Genomic DNA, 22,853 nt, shown 5'->3' with positions numbered 1-22,853 from the left:
AACAAGAAACTAGTTCTTGCTTTTTACCACTTATTTAGACAAGCTTTTAGGGTTCCCTAAAAGAAAAAGACCACCTCTACTTTGTCTTCTGCTACCTTCATATACTCATTTGGTCATTTCCCTCTAAGCCTTACTAAGGCATTAGCACCATTGGATATTGAAAAAAAAATCTAGCCATAACCTTTACAAACCAATGTTTGTGAATAAATGTACTACTTCCTTTTGCCTTCATCCAATTCACTTAAAAAAAAAAAAAGATGTAATATTTTGAGACTTTATGTACACCTCCTAGGATATAAAATCATTTTCAGATAACAGGAAGGTAGCAACTACATATATGATGATTCTGATTGAATGAAATCTAGAGAGAAATCCTAAAAGGATTATAAGGGAAGGAGGATCCAGAAACTTTAATACAGTATTAGATTTTGCATAACATGGGTGGTTTGAAATAGTCAACTGTCTGAACACTTATCTTTTTTAATAGGAATATAAAACCATCTGGAAAGAAAATCTGGCTAAACAGATTTCAACAAGACTGTAGGGTTATATTTACTGACGTTTGTGGCTATTTATATATATAAATAATTTAGCAGAAATTTATTTTTATGGTAATTGTTCCTTAAATCTCAATTTCTTTTAATGATAAGGATAAACCACATTATAGAATTAGTGCCTTGAAAAAAAGTTAAAGAAAATAATTCACATAGCTAATAAATATAACTCTTAGATATGGTGAGTTTTGTTTGACATTGTTATATAAATCAATCTTCTAAATAGTTACTTGGCTAAGATAAGTTGTTTTGAGACTCTTTTCCTGGGCTATTTTTATCTATTTCCATTGAGGATGATAGGCAAAAAATTCTCTCAGTAAGAATATTTTTATATATATAGCAGTGGCCTATCCTGTAATTAATGAAAAGAAGCAACTTTTTTAAAAAAATATCTTCTACAAAAAAATTTTTGGAAATTTCTCATTTGAAAACACAAAAAACCCAACTTAAGGTTAATGTTTACAAAGCATGAAGTAAAAAGATATATGATCTTCAGACCTGCCTTTTAAGTTTTAGAGATTCCCAATCAAAACATCATTTTGGTTGACACTTAATTTACAAGTACAAGATTTATGATCAAGAAATGCCCCAAAACAGATCTGTGTTCTAATGATTTTTTTTCCTCCTTATCTGTCATTTTAAGAAGAATTTAACATCAACATGTATGGATATCTAAGCTTTTACACAATAGAACTTTTATATGCCAGTTAAGGAATATATTAAATATATTAACAATCACCATCTTGATATAACTAATTAGTGAAAATCAAAAATACATTTAAGAAGGCATGAAAATTTGAACTAGGAGGCAAATATCAAAAACTAAATTAGTAGTAGGATTGAATTGAGGAAAGAGAAAAGAAAAAGGTACCAGCAAGAACCAATTACCAAACTGAAATCAGAAACTCTGTCTGAAGATCAATATATCACAAAAGAAATAAGGTGAGCAATGCAGGAACACTGTAGGATAAGTAGGAGAGAGAGAACAAAAAGCACCACTAAGATGAAAGTGCCTGAGGGCCTTTGAGAACTAACACCACTACACCAAAAGTGGTATATTGGGTTTTCACTGATTCTGACTCATATAAATTAACTCCTCTAGCCCTTGACTACCTATACTGTTTATAATTGCTTCCCCATTACCTTTGACAATACAGAAATGGACCCAAATGTGTAGAATATTTGGGAAAATGGCTGATAATTCCTTAAAGCCACTCTGTTTATCTGACTTAATCAGGAGGTCAGAACTTAAATGATTAAATATATATATGCATATATATATTAGGGGGTATTATATATATTATATGTAATATATATATAAATTATAAGGGGTAGATCAGTGGGTTGAGAGCCAGGCCTAGAAATGGGAGGTCCTGAGTTCAAATTCAGCCACAGATACTTCCTGGCTATGTGATCCTGGGCAAGTCACTTAACCCTCATTGCCTAACCCTTACCATTCTTCTGCTTTGGAACCAATACATAGTACTGCTTCTAAGACGGAAGGTAAGGGTTTAAAAAAGTAATAATAATAATGTTAATATCTCATTTTAACAACCCAGCAATATGTTTCTTGCTTTCTATCTTAACAATTTCTAATTCAGTTTATGCCTAATATCTTCGATTTGGAAGGGATTTCAGAAGTCTCTGGTCAAACATAGACCTGAAGAGTTTTCTTTTCTAATATCCCAAACAGTTCTTTATCTCCATGTGAAGACTTAATGGGGAACTTACCACCTAGAAAGGCAACTCTCTTGTGAACTGCTTTAATTATTAACAGTTTTTCTGTTATATCAGACTGTATTTTGTCTTGGAAATATCTTATAATCCCTACCTCTTTTAGTACAAAACAATCTAATCCTTCCATTAGAAGATTTTTCAAATACTTTGAACCATAGAATAATGTATTTAGTGTTGAATAAAAACTCTATTCTAACCCCTTCATTTTATCGATAAGAAATTGAAGCCCAGAGAATTTCAAAGGCCTTGTTCAAGGTCATCCAGGCAATAAGTAGTCCAGCCAGGATTAGACCCCAAGACCTTTGACTTGATTTTTTTCCCCACATTATTTTATTTAATTTTTTTTAAATATTTTTCCATGGTTACATGTTCATGTTCTCTCACCTCTTCTCTCCCACCTCCCAGAGCTGACAAGCAATTCCCCTGGTTTATACATGTCTTATTACTTATTACTATTTCTATAATCATATTTGTAACAGTGGTCTTTTAAAAACCATAACCCCAAATCATACCCATACTTTAAATCTAGCACTCTTTCTACTGTACCATTTTTGCAAACCCTGCCCCCTAGAAACATAACTTCTCTTCTTCAGTTCTCAGTTTTTATATAACATTTTCTAGATTGGATTTCATCTCTGGCTTTTTGGTCATCCTTTCCTTCTGGTCTGATTTTCTTTGAAGATCGTCTTTCATCCTCTTTACCTTGTCTTTCATCTCCTTTGCCTCATTTTCCAGCTGGTTGATTTTGGCTTTCAAGACACTATTTTCTCGTTTTAGTTCAAGTGCCTCTGTTTCCAGATGACTTATCTTAATTTTTAAGTTCTTTTCCCAATTGTCTTCAGCCTCTCTTAGTTGTGTTTTGAGTTCTTCCACAGCCTGTATCCAAATCGCTGGGATTTCTGATTTATCGTTTGCTGATCTCTCCCCCTCTGTTCCATTTGCTGAGTAGAAGCTGTCTATTGTAGTTTCTTTCTTTTTCTGTTGTTTGCTCAAATTCACCCCTTCTTTACTCCCCGTATTTGTCTGTGCTCTTGTTCCTCTCATTTTTTTGTTTTTTGGGGACTTCTATCAGTCTCCCCTCTTGGAGCTTTAACAGAAGATCTCTTGGTATAGTCTCTGGGAGAGGGTTGTTGGGGGTTTGAGCTTCCCTGTCCTCTGGAGGCTTTTGATTGGCTTAACGTCCAGCAGTCAATGAGGATGGGTGGGGAGCTTGGGCTTCCTTGCATTCTGGAGACTTTTGATGGGATTAAGTTCAGCTTAGTTGGGCTGGGTGTGCTCTGAGTCGTAAACTTCCTGGAAGGCTGGAGCAAATATGGAAGATCTCCAAAGCTCTGGCCAGGCTGCCAGATCTATGCTCCCTCTCTAGCTCCTTCCCCGCTGTCTATGTTGGACACTCTGAACTTGGCCAGCTCTGCTCTCAAGCTTTGCCTTTCAGACCAGCACCTTTGCCCACCCAGAAGTTCCCGCTGCTGCTAGAATCTCAATGCTCTGGGTGGGAAGGGGGATGGGTCCTGGGACCTTCCTTCTATCTTCCCTTTAAACCCAAGTGTTCTTGGATTCCAGCTTTTCAGGGGGTGTACCTTTTGAATTAAGTCCAGCAGGAGGGTTCCTTGGCTCTGTCTTGTTGTTAAGTTTGTTTTTCAGTCCCCTGGGAGCATTCAGTTTGTGATCGGTAAGGAAGGGTTTTCAGAGATCTGAACTTCTGCTCCTTCTAGGCCGCCATCTTGACTCTGCCCCCTTTATATAACATTTTCTAGTCTCATCACCATCCTCATCAACATTTTCTCTAAAATGTTCTGCGCAGAACTGAAACACTTATTAAATGTCATCTTGTAAATTTGACTTATTATCTGTTGACTTATGTAATCTGTTGAGATCAATTTTGGATTCTTCTATCATGCTGTATGTTACCTGTTCCACCTGGATTCACATCTTCCACATTTCTGATAAAGATGCTATTTCTGACTCGAAGTCATTAATAAAAATATTGAACTGAATAAGGCAATGGGCAGGTCCCAAAGGTATTTTACTAGAGAATTCCTTGTAAATTAAATAAACAATTCTTTTTATTCTTGTTTTCAGTAAATTTAGAAAAAGAATCAAAAGAAAAAGAAGAGAAATTAAGTAAGATAAAACTTGTTGCCTTGAAAGCAAGAAAAGAACTTGATTCCAGCCGAAAAGAGGTAAGATACCTTCTAAACACTCTGGAGTTTTGCAGTTTTAAACAAATCTTCATTTTTCAGTGTTGAATAAAATCATAATATTGATATGTGTGTGAAATAGGCACAATCTCTGAGGGAAGAACTTGAATTGGTTCGATCTGAAAGAGATCATTTGTCTACTTCTATGAAAGACCTCATTCGAGGAGCAGAAGGCTATAAGGTAAAAATCCTTTTAATATTTTTTAAAATTTCACCTTACAACTTCAAAGTGAAGATAATTATTTCTGGAAATGTATTTTTGCCTATATTAGAATATTCTAAATTCAAGCACCCACTTTATATAAGACACTATGCTAAGTGATGGGGGATAGAAAACAAAAAAAAATAATTCCTTTCTTCAGAAAGCTTACTTTCTGTTGAGGATCAACAGATGCCAGCCAACCAACCAAAGAATTATTTTATTAAGCTAAAATAAATAAAACTCATCTAGAGGATCAAAAGATGAGTAATATTGAGGGACTTGATGGGGGCTGAAAAGTGAAGGAAGATAACCTCATGCTACGAGATCTCAAACTATTCCTCAAAGTCATAATCATCAAAATAGTTTGTACTGGCTAAGAAATAGAGTGGTTGGTTGACTGTTGAAATAAACAGGTTACATTATATGTGTGTGTGTGTGTGTGTGTGTGTGTGTGTGTGTGTGTGTGTGTGTGTGTGTGTGTGTAAATAAAACCATAGTAACCTAATATTTTAATAACCCAAAGATCAAAGCTACAGGGGCAAGAACTCAGTATTTAATAAATTCTACTGTGAAAGCTAGAAAGCAGTCTGGCAGAAACTAGAAATAGAACAACATCTTATACCATATACAAAGATAAGGTCAAAATGACTTAGACATAAAGGCTGATATCTTAAACAAATTAGGGGAGTATGGAAAAACAAATTACCGGTCAGATTTTGGGAAAAGAGAAAAGTTTGTGACCAAGAGAAAGAATCACAGGAAGAAAAATGGATTATTTTGATCACATGAAATATAAAAGGTTTTGCACAAACAAAACAATGCAGCCACAATTAGAGGACTACAGGAAACTAGGGAAAGAATGTATAGCCAGTGTCTCTTATAAAAATCTCATTTCTTAAATATATGAAGAACCGAGCCAAATTTATAAAAATTTGAGCCATTCTTCAATTAATAAATGATCAAAAGATATGAACAGAAAGTTTTCAGAAGAAATAAAAGATAACAATAGTTACATGAAAAAAAAATGCTCTAAAACAACTCTGAGCTACTGCTATACCCATAAGATTGACTAGCTTGATTTCTTTAAAAAAAAAAGGATAATAATAGAGTTTAGAGGGGAAGTGGAAAAATGGGTATACTAATGCACTGTTGGTGGATCTGTTAACTATAATCAAAACAATTTGAAGCCATACTCTAAAACTATACCTTTTGACCCAGTAATACCATTACCAGGTCTGAGTATCAAAGAGATCAAAGAAAAAGGAAAAGAATTCATATGTACAAAAATATTTATAGCAGCTCTTTTTCTGGTGACAAAGAATTACCTTCAATATGCAAGATTCACCTTTTGAGTATTCAGATCAATTGGTTCCAAAAGAATCAGGCAAAAACAGTAACTATAGTTATTGGAATGTTGCACAGCTGTATATTGTTAACTTTATTTTATATGCTGGTAAGCAGTGGTCAATAAATAGTTTCTATTCTTTCTTTTAAAAATGCATTTGTAAGAATAGTGACCAGCATGTCCCCTGACTTAGTGCATACTGAACTAAAGGCACAGGATTAAGAATATGTCAGTAGCCTGAAAAAATAATTGTTCCCGTTAACCTCTCGTTAACCAACCAAGAGCTGGTTTTGCCTTATTAAACTGATATTTTGATTTACAGTATTTGTTTTCCAATCCCTAACCTGAAATTAGTGTGGGAATTCTTATTGGAAGCCCACATAGGATTTATAATAATTATAGCTTTAGTCTCTTGTACTTAGAGTAGCATTTTGTAGTAGAATTCATAAGTCTTTTCATCACTTCTTGGAAATTTCTTTTCCTTTAATCTTTTTAGCTATCTTTCATTTAAATGCCAAATGTAGCAAAAGTGTTTTTCTTTGCCTCATTTTCACATGAATTGAATATTCTAATAATATATCCTAATAAAAATTATTAGCATCCAGTCCATATTTATAAATATTAAGAAGAAGACTATAACTCTAAATATTCAGCATGTGATATTCTAGTGTGTTTTACTTAAGGCAGAGTTGGCAGACCTTTTAGAGATCATGTGGCCAAACTGCTCCTTCAAGCCACCTGTAAGCCCCCTGCATTATCCCAGAGAGCAGAGAGAGGAAGTACTCATATTGGGCAGTTGGCCAGAGGGGTAGGGTATGTGAAAATTGTCCTCAGGCAAGGTGGAATGGACCAGCCCCCTCCATGCTGCCAAGGCATGTGTGCCATGTCTTCACCAACACAGATTTAAGGAATTGTTTGTCTCTCTTTAAAGAATCTTTTCTTAGAATATGATAAACAAGCAGAGCAATTGGACATGGAAAAGGAGCGTGCAAATAATTTTGAGCATCATATAGAAGACCTTAAAAGACAATTAAATACTTCAACTTCTCAGGTAATTGAAAATTGATTATTTATGGATATGCTCATTAACACATATTCATTGACTTTAATAAAGAAGACATGTTACCAAAAATATTAATGTATAACTTTAAAAAAATTATATTCTGAAATATTCTCTAAGAAAAAGTTTGAAACAGCATCAATTGTTAATGGAATTGTTGATTAAATTTTTCATATGTGAAGAACTTTTATCTACAGGATATATTTCTTTGCTATTGTCTAGATTTTTTTTTATTTAACATACCATATTTAGAAGGTTACTCATTCAGTAAAGGTGAACCTCTGACTGTTTTTCCTTTGCTTCCAACAGAAACCAGCTATATAAGGAAAAGCACCATGCTTTCATTTTGATTGAGAAATAACCAAAAGAAATGAAAATGTAATCATGTATTTTGTCAGTCTTTGGTTTATATCTGTTCTGTTTGTCACATTTTAAGGTTAGCAATAATCCCTTTTTAGTACTTTTATTTTCTAATTGAGAGGAATAAGATATGAAACATTGCAACAATTGGTAAATGTTTTTAAACAGAGCCTTCCAAATGTGAATAGGTGCATGGGAAGGAATAAGTTCACTGTAGGGAATTTTGAATAAGCATTTTTATAGTTCATTGAATAAGAAATTTCTTTTGTAAAACTTGTAATTATTGTACACTAACTTAGCCACCAGTTATGTTGGATTTCATTTAATATGGATATCATTACAGATAAAGAAAAGTTATTTGTCCCTTCACTTGCTGCTTTGAGTTATCAATATTTAGCTTCTGGGGCAAGTAGGTGGCCAAGCCTTTAGTTCTTAATTTAAATAGGGCCTTACACAGTTCCTAGCTGTGTCACCCTGGGCAAATCTCTTAATTCCAATTGCTTAGCCTTTACTATTCTTCTACCTTAGAAATGATATCTAACATTATAATACATAAAGTAAGGGTTTGGTGTTTTAACACTTCCTGTAGAATATATTCAGTTTTTTTATTTAAGAAAACTTCTTTTATTAAATATAGACCAGTTTAAATGCCAGTAAAAGAGTATAAAGGTTGCAGTTTCTAATCAAGAAAACATTGATTTCCTGCTATATGCAGGTACCATGCTGATAAGAAAATGAGGGTGGTAGATGGAATACAAAAGCAGAATCCAATAAGGAGTTCATAATATAATTAGGACTAATACTTGAACATGTAATTGTGACTTCATCATTACCAAGTTAGAAGAAGCAATAAAAATGAGAAGTTAAAGGTCCATTTTGACCTATTTTTAAAATTATTGATGCTAGAAAATGAGAAAGAATATACACTGACACCTCCTGGGACCGTTTCCTAAATTCTAACTCAGTAGCCACAAGAAGTAAACCCAAAGACCAATCAACAAACACTTTATCTTTTTTCCAAGCAAGAGAGATACCAGCCAAGGGGCAACAATGGTTTTGAAAAATAGAAACTCATTTGTAAAATCTCATAGAAGATAATAAAGGCTTCTTGAAAAAATAACCAAAAAAGTTTGGTCATCCCATTCTGGAAAGATGACAAAGAGGGGAAAAAAAAGATCTGTAAAGGTGTTTCTAACAGTCTCATCAATGACAATGCAACTGTCATATTTAGATTCTGACATCACAGCCCTTGATGTTCTGATGAAGTACAAATGGCACTGAAAATGGGAATAGCAGGTATACTAAATCAAATATATGAAGAAGTACTCTATTTAGGAGGCAACACAGTTTTTGAGGGATTAATCAAATTATCTGAAAGATGGGAGAAATTACAAGTATGTAGAGGAAAAACATCACAGACCCCCAAACAAAGTGATCAAGAAAAAAATATCAGCTATTAATGTATAAGCCATCTTTTCCATCTCTACAAAATCTTTGTGAAAATAATCTATATATGCAGCAGACTTCCTTGATTTAGGTATGACAAGGGAACAGGTAAGCTTTCACATTAAGTAGTTTACTAATAGACCAAATTTTTGGTGTCAAAAAGCTTAAAAGTTTAGAGAATACAAGTTCCTGTTGTTCTTAATTATTGACTATAAAAAGTATTGAATTAGAACAAATTTCGTCTTTAGAAGCTTTTTCTCTTTCAACATAATCTCTCCTCTGCATGTGACTGAATCATACAACATTTCTTGAAATGAATAATAGAAATTTTGTTTGACTGATAAATTATATCAATTGAGTCATAAAGCAGGAAGCCTTGGACCCACCAAATGCGTTTGCCACTGTTCTTGGAAGATTTTCATATCTAGCACAGAACCTGTTAAGATCTTTGACTTGCTACTGTTTGTAGATGATACTGTGCTGATTTTATCAAGCTCCAGTTAAATTCCTCTAAAATACTTGGTCACTTGTAGAGTACATACATCTCTTACTCTTCCTGATAGAACATAAAAAAAGTGTTCCTATCAATACTGACAGTGAGATTTTTACAAGTATACTTTATTACATATTCTATGCTATAGAATTAGTTCTTAATTTTTTATCTTAAAGAGAAGGAAATTTACTTTTCAAGCTTCTATTCATTTGAAATCTATTCTCCCCCTACCCCATCCCTCCCTGCCCTGGTCCCTTTTCCAGTATGAGGTTTCTTAGTTTGCCCATGCTGGAAGTACAGCAGCCATTCATGAATCTTTTCCTACTCTTCTTCAGCAAAGATGCTTTGTTTTGCTCCATTTCCTACTTGGGCTAGTTTGCTCTTCCTTAGGCAACATCACACAGTATGAAGAAATGTTGATTTCTTGATTCACAGTCCTAAATAATTTGTCATTTTAGTGTGACAAGCTGAGCTCTGATAATGAAACTCTCCTAGCACATATCGAAACTCTACAGTCTAATGTCAAGATGTTAGAGGCTCAAATTTTGGAAGTTCAGAGAGTGAAGGTCACAGTGGACAAAGAATTGGAAACTGAGAAACTTCAAAAAGAGCAAAAAATAAAGGTAATTTAGCTGTAAAATCCACTTAATTATTTTTTATTCTGATTTTTAAGTTATTAATTTGGTAAATTAAGGAAATTCTGTATATACAGTATCCTTGGATTTCAGTAAGGTATCTGACATTCTCATATAGGAATGCATGTTATATTCAGTTCAACAAACATTTAGCAATTATGATACACAGTCAACTAGCATTTATTGTCCACCAAATGCCACCTACTGAGAATATAAAGGCAATAATTAAATGGATCCTGCTTTCATAGAGCTTATTTTTTTGGAAAAGACAAATATGTATTTGATTAGACAAAAAGATACAAGACAGATAAAAGCTTTAACAGTTGGATAGAATCAAGAAGGTCCTTAATTTGAAGGTGGTACTTAATCTGAGCTTTGAGGAAAACTAAGAATTCTAAGAGAGTGAATTCGAGGTCTTGGGGGCAAACTATGCAAAGACACAGAAGGGAAATGGAGTAGTAGCCTGTGTGAAGAATAACAGTAAGGCTAGTTGATTAGACAATAAAATTCATGAGGAGGAGTAATGTATAATAAGCCTAGAAAGGTAAAGTAATATGCTGTATCCTTGTGGACAAGACGAAGGAATATTGGTTGTACAGTTAGCTAGATTAATAATTGGTTGAATAGCCTTGCCTGCATAATAATGATTTTGAATTAGTATTATCCTAGAGATCCCTAGCAGCTTGCTATAATATCCTGTCCCTCCTTTTTTTTTAGCATTTTTATTTTAAAGTGATTTAAATGATGGCACTAATTGGTATATATCTTCAAAAATGTTACAATGAAAGACATGGAGGGAAAGCTATTTTACATGACAGAACTAAAATCCCATGTCTTGACAAGCAGGAACAATTGACTAAACCAGATAATAAAAATTATTAGTTATCCACATGCAGAGGAAACACAGTGGGAGTATAAACACCGAAGAAAAACAACTGCTTGATTACATGGGTCGAGGGGATATGGTTAGGGATGTAGACTCTGAATGATCGGCCTAGTGCAAACTTTAACAACATGGAAATAGGTTCTGATCAAGGACACATGTAAAACCCAGTGGAATTAAGTGTCAACTATGGGAAGGATGGGAGGGAGGGAAAGAATATGATTCTTGTAACCAAAGCCTAATGTTCTAAATTGACTAAATAAAATTTTCAAAAAATAATTATTAGTAATAAATGTAAAGTCAATTCGGGTTCAAAAATTTAGCTGATCTAGTACAAGATTGAGGGAGATTCAGAAAGACAATAGTTCATGAGCAAAAAAAGATCAAAAGATGTGAATTGCAAACCAAATTAATGTCTTCTATAAAAACTAATATGACCTATAGAATTATAGAATCCAAATGAAGGGAGATTAGACCTGATAGTTGTCTGTTTAAATATCTGAAGATCTGTCTTGATGATAGTCTACTTTCTCTGAAGCTGGGCTACAGATTTCAGCTATAAAGAACTTCTTTTAAATGGGGACAAATGACTTTATCAGTGACATTGTTGAAGAAAATAATGTGTTGATTGAGCTTTGGACTAGATGACCTCTGAGCTAGTTCTCTTTTAGTTTTAGAATTCTCTGTTATTCACAATATTGTTTAAATGAAAGAAGGGCTCTCTGAAGAAATAGTCGGCAGATATGAAATGATATTCATTAAATCTTGAGTATTTGCCAACTGTTGATTTGAATGTAAAAGATATGATTTATTTAGTTAAAGAAAAGAATTATAAAAGTTGAATAGAATATTTAGTAAATTCAGATGAGTTTAAACACAAATTAGAACATTTGTATAAAGTGTCACACAAGTAAAGAGGCAGCATGTGATATAATGGGTAGAGAACTGGCCTGGGAGCCAGAAAGCCCTGACCTATGACATATTGACTATGTGAACCTTGTTTAGTTGCTTAACCTCTTTCTAGATACTCTTAAATCTATAAATTAAAGGAAAACTGCCAGCCTGCACTGATAGAGGGAGTTTCCTCATCTGGGAGTTCCTTTTACTACTAAGATTACAGGTCCTGTCTGTCATAAGGTTAACTTCATTTGAGTAACCTGGTTACTAATACTTTTTTAATAGTTTTGTTCTAATTTTTAGGAGCATACTAATACTTTAAAGGAACTTGAAGAGCTTCAGGTACAGCTTCAGAATGAAAAGAAATATCTTCAGAAAACCATGCAAGAGTTAGAGATGGTTAAGAAGGTAAAATAAGCCCCATTAGTTGAATTTTGAAAGCCACATGGTCATAGGGCCAAATGCTCCCATTACTTTGAGAAGAAATATTTTATAAGTTCTTTTAAGTTTCTAAATTATTGTTGTATAAAGTTAGTAATTTCTAAAATAGTACCTCATAAAAATGAAAAAATTAATGTATTCTGCAAGTGCCTGCTTTCCTTGTGAGTGTCTTTACCCCTTTTATAATTTTACCTATTTTGAGGTCTTATTTAACTTTACACATTTGTTAGAATGCATAGAAATCTTATTTTTTCTTTTGTAAGTAACTGTAGTGAAGGGGGAAAACTTAATTACTTTCCAATTTTCAAAATATATACATTTAATTTATCTATATTTGAAAAGATATGAATGACAATGGAAAATTCAGTAAGTCACTGAATTTAATTATATTAGAAATATTTAGAAAATTATTTTGTGCATGTAAGAGAACAAAAGGGGTAGCATAAAACTAGAATAAACATAAGGAAATCTTAATAAAAATTAAAACTAAATGAATAAGAATTAGTCTCTGGTTTTATGCACTGGTATATAAAATAATTTCAAGGGGTTTTATGTTCTGTACTAATAATTCTTTTTTGTAATTAAACATTTTTTCACTGATTTGGAATTTTATGTGGATTTTCTATATACAAAATATGCAGGATGCTCAGCAAACTACATTGATGGACATGGAAATAGCTAACTATGAACGTTTAGTGAAAGAACTGAATCAAACTATTACTGATCAAAACAGCAGAATTGAAGATTTAGAACAAGAAGTTAAAATTTATAAACAGAAACAAGAAACCCTACAGGAAGAAATGAGTGAGTAAAATATAAACTCACTTTTCTCTTTTCTTATAACGAAAGCATACCATACAAAGATTCGTTGAATGAAAGAGATGATATTGGAAAAGCATATTAAAACCCAGAGAAGACCTGACAGGAACTTGGCTGCATCTTCAAATATTTGAAGGACTATCAAGTGGGAGAAGTATTAAACTGTTGATCCTAGTTCTGTCCTTTGTAGCCAATGTGTAATAACAAAACAGTCAGGTTCCCAGAATGTATTGGGTTTATGGGGCTGCCTCAGTCTGCCCCATTAGTAGAGTCAAATGGAGGCTAGATAATGACTTGTCAGGATTTTATAAATTAGATCCATATTTAAGGTAATAGTTGAAATAAATTATCTCTGTCCCTTTTTAATTATAAAGTTCCATGATTTTATCAACAAATTTCAATTTTCAAAATTTCAGTTCGCTTTAGAGATGGGAGATTAAGGATTATTCATATGTCAATGCTTACATACTATGTACGTAACACTGTGTAGTATGCAAAATAAATGTGTCTTATCTTTAAGGAACTTATAGTCCAACTGGAGACACAAGACAGGCAGCAGTGAAAATTTAAATTGCAGTGCAAGGTAGAATATGATTGAAGCTTACAGAATAATACTGAAAATATGTGATTTAAGAGCCCAGAGAATTGGAGAGATCAGCACATATTAAAATATTTTTTGAGGCCTTCACACACAGAAGGTGGAGTAAGAAATAAACATAGTGGGTTTGGAAGCCATTGTGGAGAAGAATGATTTGGCTAAAATTTGCACAGTTCTTGTTAAGAAGTGGTCATGGGAAATGAAATTAGAGTTATGGGAAGGAGTACTTGGGCCTGTAGATAGAGAACCAGGCCTGGAGATGAGATCCTGGGTTCAAATATAGCCTCAGATACGTCTTAGCTGTGTGACCCTGAACAAGTCCCTTAACCCCAATTGTCTAACCCTTACTTCTCTTCTGCCGTGTAACTAATACATACTATCTATTCCAAGGCAGAAGGTAAAGATACTTTTTTTAAGAAAAGAAAGATGGAGAAATGAGTGTGGAAAAGTGTGTTTAGTTAGATCACACTGTAAAGGGCTGTGAATAACAGCTTGAGGAATTTGATTTTCATTTTATAGGTCATTGAGATTTTTGAAACCTTGAAGGTTTTTGAGCAGAAAAAAAAGTACATTGTTATAGTAGAGTTTGAGAGAAGTGAAATATTAGAAGTCATCTAGTCCAGATGTAAAATCAGTTTTAGAAATAATCTGATTACAGAGAATAGAGAGAAATAATGAAGACATTAAAAAAGTTTATAAAACTATTATACTAAATCAGACATAATTTGATCAATAGAAAACAATAATAAAAAATCTTAAGTAACATATGCATAGCCTAGAATCTGAATTATAGCAAAAGAATAAAAAACTGCTAGAAAATCCTTATAAATTCATGTTTATTAGCTACAGGGTCATGGCATACCTTTCATATATTTGAGTAGTGTAAGTTGTTCTAACCATTTGATATCAAAAGAGATTTCAAAAAGCAAATATTGCAATAAAATGTAAAAGCTACAAAGTAGAAGCATCAAATAGGTGTTATAACCTGCCTTGATGCTTAAATTCATTAGTCACAATTTAATTTTTGTGGTCCTATAAAGTATTTTTGTTCCTAAAAGGTTATTATCGGTTTTATAGTGATTATCCTTTTAGTTTTAAAATAACTCAGAAAATGATCTTTATTTTTGGCTTCTAAAGCTTGTTTTTCTTACACTAGGTTCACTTCAGTCCTCATTAACACAAGCTGAGGATAAAAACACCAAAATCAAGCAGCTACTAGTAAAAACCAAAAAAGAACTGAAAGATTCAAAACAAGCTGTATGTTAATTTCTTTCTTGACTTTATACTTTAATAGTCTCTATTACATATTTGTTAACTTTTTGCTAATTAACCAAAATTTTCATTCTTCAGGAAGCCAACCAGCTAAAACTTCACTCATCTTTAAAAGGTGAACTAGAAGCAAACCAGCAGCAAGTTGAAGTCTATAAAGTAAGGTCCATTTAAATAGTAAATTTTCTCATTGGAAAGAGGGTTACTCTTGTGCATGTTCCTAAATAGATATTTATTAAGCAAAATTCTTCAATCTGTATACTATATTAAATGTCTTGAAATGTCATCAATGAATAATTGTTTAGCGTATGGACTTTAAGCAATAATATTGTAGATATACTGCTTATAAATAATTGAGTTATCTTCATTAAAGATAACATTGAAAAGCCATAATGATACAAAACTAAGTAAACATGTTTCCAAACCATATTTTTCTGTGACATGATTTGGCATTTGTTGATGGAGGGAATTTTTTGCTCATCAATTTTATGTACCAAATGAGAAAATGTATCCTTAATACTGTATTATTTGATTTCTATTAGGAATCTTTAATTTTTTTTTCATGCCTTTTTCCTCATTCCTTTGTCCCAACAGTCCTAGGAATGCCCTCACATTCCCTACCCGAAAACAGCTTCTGAAATTGGGATAATTAAAAGATTGAGACCATAAGCTTTTTCCTGTCTAGTAAACAAAAACTAGTTTGGACCAAATATGTCAGGGGAGTATCCTTGATTCCTTTATTGGGATGAAGGGGGGAAAGTCAATCCTGCCCATGTCCAACTTGATTTCTTCATCTAGATCATCAAGAATATTGGAGTTCTGTGATTTGGCATGTGATTTTCCCCATCATCATGAGGGAATCAGGGAGGGACTGGAAAATATTAGCCACCTCTTTGTTAGTATCCACCAATTAGAGATGTCTTAGGGATGCCTGAAAAATGAGCTTCCACAATTGTATTTAAAGACTCACAATGCATAACTATGTCATTGATCACCAAGAGAGATCACTGACCATTTATTAATTATTGCTAGCCTAATCAATAAATTGATTTTTTTCCTTACCCAGAATTCAGTCTTTCAGAATTTTTACTCATCATTCAAACTTTTTTTTTCCTTCTTTTTGTGAAAACTGGCAAAATAGAAGATCTTGAAACCCTATATAGATGATTGCCTAAATTGCATGGTCCTAGACCAAAGAGATTTGTAAATCCATATCTAGAACAGTATGGTAAAGAAACAAATTTTACCACAAAGAGTAGAAACAGCTATTAAAAATAGCCAACAAGTTTATGTGAGGCAGATCAACCAGGAGAGAAAGAAGATAGGTCCAAGGCAAGAGTACATGCCTAAGGTCAGAGCTTTTGAAATCTCTTGGAGAGTATAGTTGGCAGTTGCCACAGGCAAACAGAAAGGTCAAAGTTCCAGGCATAAATTTTGAGGAATAGGAAAGGTTTTTATCATCTGGAGAGTCCAGGTATAGGCAGGCTTTAAGTTATCTGTATCCAGAATGATCTAGGATGAAGGGAGATGGTCATTAGTTCTTTGCAAGACTGAAACCTAACAGAAGGATTCCCACACCTAGAACATTATGAAGAAGAAGATTCTTGAAAGGCTATGATTTATATCATCATTTCCAAGTCTGATTCATATCAGCAATAAGCAGGATTGAGTCAATTTATTCCAGACAAAATCTAATAGGCTAGAGGGAGGACTTTAGAGGGAATAAAGCTCTAATCTCTGTAGAACAAATGGAAATAACCCTGATTAACATATAGGAATCCTACAGCTGTGTAATTTTAACATGCCTTTTATTTTGGTTCTTAGTAGTAAAATCCTTTAAAGTGCCTAAAGGAAGTAATATATTATTTTAAGAGCAGAGCAAGAGTATAAGGAAAGGCATTTATCCTCTATTACAGTTTAAGCTTCATTGTGAAAAAACTCCAGCCCAGAGAGGAAGGGAAGTGGTAGCAGGAACAAACCACAAGAGAACACCATAGAGTCTAATTCTCCAGCTTGCTGCTGGAGTCTTAGAAAAAGAGCCCCCACAGACTACAATTTAATTTAAAAATTTAAGTTTTAAAAGTAAATTGATAGTTTCTTGGGTTTGAGGTAAATATTAAAAGATAATATCCATACCAAGGCAACTTATTTTTAATCTATATGATCAGTATTTCTGAATGAAAAGAAAAGTCAGGAATTAATGAAGATTATATTACTTATTTTCCAGGGAAGTTTATTTCTTTTTGCCCTAGGTTCATTATTAGTAGTGAATATCTTATTTTTAAATTATATTTTATTCACTATTTAGATGAAGTCTTCAAATATTATCATCTAGCTTAAAAGACATCTCTTAAAATATAGTTTATTTTTATTTATTCTTTTAATATAGCATCTCTTACTATAGCTTATGTTAAAATAAAAATTTTCCAAATGCATCACTCAGAAACTGATTTACTACCAGTATTGTGAAACAACAATGTTTTTTCAGATTCAATTAGCTGAAGTAACATCAGAAAAACACAAAATCCAAGAACAACTGAGGACTTCTGTAGAGCAACACCAGCGTACCCTGAGTTCTTGCCACCAGAAAATCACAATTCTACAAGAAGAATGCAACACAGCTAAGGTACTTCATACAAGTTAGAAGTAACTTGCTATATAATATTTATTCTCTAGTGTTTCAAAAATGTATTTCCTTACCTTTTTAGGGTGGTTAATAGTTACTCAAAGCCCTAAATGAAATCCATAAATACATGAATTTTTGCCCATCAAAGCTTATTTTTCTATTATTATTAAATACAGTTGTTATTCTAAATGCAAAACAGTAATTTATCTCAGTGTACATTAGCAAAAATGTATAAAAGTGAAATTCTTCATTGTGTCTTTGATAGATAGCTAATATTAAGTCAGTGGACTTATTTTTTCATTGTATAAATGACAGTTATTTTAAGTTTGAAAAGGAAAGTCAAAGGTATAAAGATATATAAAGGTATAAAGAACAAGAATTTTGTTTTGAACTGAACTTTAGCTGAGATAAAATTATTGAATCCTGAAAGATTATTCAGAAAATGATAAAATGTGTAAGTAGGAAAATGAATTCATCTTGTTTGATTTCAAATTAAGGTTCATCATGTCTGGTCCACAGTAGATACTACATAAATGCTTATTGATTGATTGATTTCTATTCATTCTTAAATCCTTACTGATTGTCAAATATTTATCTGAGAAACAGTTCGGGTGTTGCCCCGAACATATATTAACTGTAAGATTATGACTAAAATACTTAACATTCCAATCCCATGCAACCCTATAGAAAAGACTATAACTTGGAGAGAGAGTTATATTAATCAAAGGAGTTTGCATACTTTTTCTGCAGTCAAGGGAGTTCTTCATCCTAGTTAGATCACAAGTTTAGATCCCCACCCCACCTCCCCCAAAATTAGTAACATTAGAACCAATAATTTGAAAGAAATGCATTTCCTTTAGAACGATAGTTCCTAACAAGCAGAAAATAAAATCAAGTCATTTTCTATTATATTTGTTGGTTTTCATCTCTTTCCCTCCTTTCCTCTTTCCTTTATAATATCTTTTTCAGGAACAAGAAAACATGAGCAGGTGCCTTGAATTCCCTTTTTTTTTCTTTTTAATTAGGTATACCAAATTACATTTCATGCCAACAGTTTATTTAGAAGAAGCATTTTCAAAACACAATGCCAATATGAGTGAAAAATAATGAATAAAGATTTTCCCGTGATCTTTGGGCTATTTTAGAAAAATACCAAATGATTCAACCCAATTGGTTGACATTTGGATAATAGGTTCATATAAGTGACTGTGATGAATCAGAATTTGTTTAAATAGAAAAATACAAACATATCTATACTGTTTTTTATTTGAACTTTGCTTTGCTATTTCCGTTTTTAATAGTTTTACCAATTATTAAAGACTATTGCAAAATAAGAGTTGGAATGAGTCTAATAAAAGTTGTGACAGAGTTCATTACTTGTTTCAATGAAAATAGGACATGTTACGGTATTCCTTTTTGGTTCAAAAAACTTTATGTTCAGAGATAACTACAACTACTGCTCAAATAGTACCCAAAAGAATGAAATGTCATTAATTTCATAGAAAGATTATATTTTTTGGATTAAAAGGGAATCTTTTGTAAAATTTCCCTTGGGATCCACTACAGATTTTTGTTATATAATTATGACTGAGTCTTCACTAGCAAGCCAATACATCTAAACCTTCCAAATCTATTTACTATTCTACTTAACACAGCAGCTTTTCCAAATATTTTTATCTCTCCTCAAACCTCCCATTGTGCCCCTCCCCATCCTCTGAGCTGAGAACCTTGCCTTGTATTTCACAGAAAAAAAATGTAGCCATTTGCTGAGGGTTCCCTTTCTTCCCCTCCTCATCTCCCTTCATTCAGACGTCTTCCCTCATGATCTCCTTTACGTCTGTCTCATATGAAGAAATAGCCCTTCTCTTGCCAAGTTAAATCCCTCTATATCCATTCTATTTTCTCCAGATTGTCCCGTTATCCCCTCTCACTCACTTCCACTCTCACCCTAACTAATGACTACTTTCCTGATAGATAAAAACATAGCCAGATCTCCCTCATTTTCAAAAAAGCCTGACATGAGCTGTCTGTCCCCAGAAGCTGTTATCCTATATCTCTTCTCTTTTTTGTGACTAAATTTCTTGAGAAGGTCCTCTAGGCTCCTTCCCTCTACTTCCTTTTCTCTCACTTTCCAACTCTCCAATCTGTTTCTGACTTCATTGTTTGCCTGAAATTGCTTTCTCCGAAGTTATCGATAATCTCTTTTTTTTTCCAAAGACCTCTTAAGTGACAGTTTTGGTTTAAAATTTGACAAATGGACTTTTCTTATTCTTCTTGACCTATCTAGGCCATTGCCTCTGTTGATTACCCTCTTATCTTTGATATTTTCTTCTCTAGATTATTATGGCACTTCTCTCTTCTGGTTCTCTGATAACTAACTCCTCCATATTTTTTAAACTTTTAACTTCTGTCTTAGAATTGATACTAAGTATCGGCTCCAAGGCAGAAGAGCAGTAAAGGCAAGGCAATTGGGGTTAAGTGACTTGCCCAAGTTCACCTACAAAGTGTCTGAGGCCAGATTTAAACTTAACCAGGACCTCCTGTCTCTAGGCCTGGCCCTCAATCCGATGTGCTACCTAGTGGCCCCCTTCTCCATATTTTTTGCTAGGTCTTCATCTAAATAACACCTACTAACTGAATGTCCTCCAAGACTCTATCCAGAGCCCTCTTCTTTTTCTTCCTTTATTGAATTTCACTTAATAATGTCATCAACTCTCCTGTATTTATCATCTCTATGCAGATGATCCTCACACCTATTTGTGCAGCTCTAAACTCGCTCCCTGATCTCAAGTCTCACATCTTCAACTGCCTATTGGACACCTCAAAATTTATGTCTCCTAGATATTTTCAATTCAACATGTCCAAAACTGAACTCATTGGTTTCCTCAAAAGCTTCCCTCTTCTTATTTCTCTATTACTGTGAGAAGTACCATCGTCCTCCCGTTACATAGGCTTTCAGCCAGTGGATCATCCTTGGCACCTCACTCTCCCCACCCCTACAAGCCCTAGCTATTCTCCCTTCATAGAACCTCTCACTGACCTCCTTACCTTCTCTCTTCTGACACTGCTGCCACCCTGGTGCAGACACTCAGCCCCTGAAGCCTGCACTGTTGCATAAGCCTCCTAGATGTTTTCTCCGCTTAAGCCTCTTCCCATTCCGATCCATTCTTCCTCTTAACTGTCAGAGTCAGCTTCCTAGAACATAGACTGAACTATGGCAGGGAGAGATGGCGTAGTTCTAGGAAGATGACTCTGACCTTATAAATCCAGGATCAAATAGAAAATCAACTGTTTGACTTTTTTATCTTTTTTCTTCTTTTTTTCAGTTTGGCATCTAAAGTCCTTCCTTGCAGGGCCCTTTGCTCCTTTTTCAGTCTTATACTTTACTCCTACTCTGCAGTTCAGTGGCATTGGCCTGCATGCTTTCTCTTATACAGGATACTCCATCTCTCCTGTTCTGCTAGAAGCCTCTCATGCCACCTTCCCCCTTCTGAAATTTTCTCCAGTTTACACTATATCTATCTCATCCATACATAGTTCTTTGCATTGGCTCCTCCATTAGATTATGAGTTCCTTGAGGAACTTTTTTTACTTTTTTTTCATGTCCAACATATTTCAACACAATGTCTGGCACATAGAAGACACTTAATAAATGCTTCTTGACTTAAGAAAATGTGTTATGGGAATTAAATTTTCATCATAGTAATTTTTTCATCTATCTGTTATCCCTTTCAGTATTCTATAATAAGCTGCTTAATTTTTAAGTACTCTAATTTATTTGGGGGGTAAAGAAGTATTGTAATGACATTGAATTGTTTGGACAGGATCTATTGTTTCATTGGTATTGGAAACTCCTGATATGGAAACTTCTTCTAGTAGTACTAATCAATGAACTTAGAGGTTAAGTGACTTGCCCAGGGTCACACAGCCAGGATGTATCAGAGATAAGTCTTGAACCTAAGACTTCCTCTTACCAAAGCTAGCTATCTGATAGCTGCACTTTATGCCTTTCATATTAACATGGTGACAACATTGAATAATTCCAAAGACTGAAAATAACATATTGAGCCTATCAATATTAAGTTAAGTTACTAGTGTGTGAAGCATAGAATGTTAGCATTGGAAGGAACCTTACAAATCATCCTCTTCAACCCCTTTATTTTAAAGATGGTGAGACTAAAGCTCAGAGATTAAACAAATCACCAGAGTCAAGGGCATCATAAGACACAACCTTTCTTTTTCTGAGCATAAGAAAAGCAAAGGCCCACATAAATCATGCATTAGAACTTACTACAAACTTATTCAGAAGATAAGTGTATCTTTCCCTGTCCACACCCTAACTTACATAAAAATTTCCTCTCTATATATAGATATAGATATAACCCTTCAATACGAAAGGAACCGATATGTTGTATTTGAAACCAAAATATGTTTCTCTTCTTTTGTTTTCATTTTAAATGTTATAGGCAGAACAAGCTACCATTGCCTCTGAATTTGAGAGCTACAAAGTCCGGGTTCATAATGTTTTAAAACAACAAAAAAATAAATCTTTATCTCAGAGTGAAACAGAAGGAGCCAAACAGGAAAGGTAATTTTAAAAAAATTTTACTACATAAGTAATTACTATTAAAGTAAGGAATAAAATAAAATGTTATATAAAATCCTTAGAATTTAAGAAGGGGGGGGGGGGTAGCTCAGTGGATTGAGAGCCAGGCCTAGAGATGGGAGGTCCTCGATTCAAATCTGGCCTCAAGATACTTCCCAGCTGTGTGACCCTGGGTGAGTCACTTAACCCCCATTGCCTAGCCCTTACCACTCTTCTACCTTGGAACAAATACACAGTATTGATGCCAAGACAGAAGGTATGGGTTAAAAAAAAAAAAGAATTTAAGAAAGTAGGACCAAATTAATTAACAGTCATTTCCATGTAAGCAAGTCAAATTCTAAAATTAAAAGGAAGAATATGTTTCTTTTGGACAATATAAAATATTTCTTTTTACTTTTAAAGTTTCACATGTATACATTTTAGATGAGTCAAGGGCATTCGTAGGTAACAAGCTAGGTTTTGCAAATGGTCCTTTGACATAGGCCACATTTTTGTTATCACAATTAAATGAAAAATATAGAGAATATGAGAGCCCATTGTGCTTATTGTTTTGTGACAAAAAAAATTTTGAATCTGGTAGAATAGTAAGGTGTCTCCCATCCACACATCAAGATCATTCAGGAGTTTTGGAAGATGTAACCAAAATTATCCTCTTCAGTGACCCTCTGATCCTTAGTATCA

The 22,853-nt window shown here is 33.6% G+C and overlaps 1 protein-coding gene across 1 annotated transcript in view; it reads left to right on the top strand.

Moving 5' to 3' along the window:
- GCC2 (GRIP and coiled-coil domain containing 2) overlaps positions 1-22,853 on the top strand; it is a 58,114-nt gene that overhangs the window by 12,508 nt on the left and 22,753 nt on the right. The window contains exons 8-17 of the mRNA XM_007501201.3: positions 4,374-4,474; positions 4,575-4,673; positions 6,971-7,090; positions 9,857-10,021; positions 12,117-12,221; positions 12,896-13,058; positions 14,828-14,928; positions 15,022-15,099; positions 17,429-17,566; positions 22,033-22,154. Coding sequence (XP_007501263.2) covers positions 4,374-4,474; positions 4,575-4,673; positions 6,971-7,090; positions 9,857-10,021; positions 12,117-12,221; positions 12,896-13,058; positions 14,828-14,928; positions 15,022-15,099; positions 17,429-17,566; positions 22,033-22,154 — 1,192 coding nt within the window. The remainder of the gene's footprint in view (positions 1-4,373; positions 4,475-4,574; positions 4,674-6,970; positions 7,091-9,856; positions 10,022-12,116; positions 12,222-12,895; positions 13,059-14,827; positions 14,929-15,021; positions 15,100-17,428; positions 17,567-22,032; positions 22,155-22,853) is intronic.

Source organism: Monodelphis domestica, chromosome 8, assembly GCF_027887165.1.
Source record: "Monodelphis domestica isolate mMonDom1 chromosome 8, mMonDom1.pri, whole genome shotgun sequence".
NCBI lineage: Eukaryota > Metazoa > Chordata > Mammalia > Didelphimorphia > Didelphidae > Monodelphis > Monodelphis domestica.
Note: the sequence above shows the minus strand (reverse complement) of the source record. Positions and strands in the feature narration are given on the sequence as shown.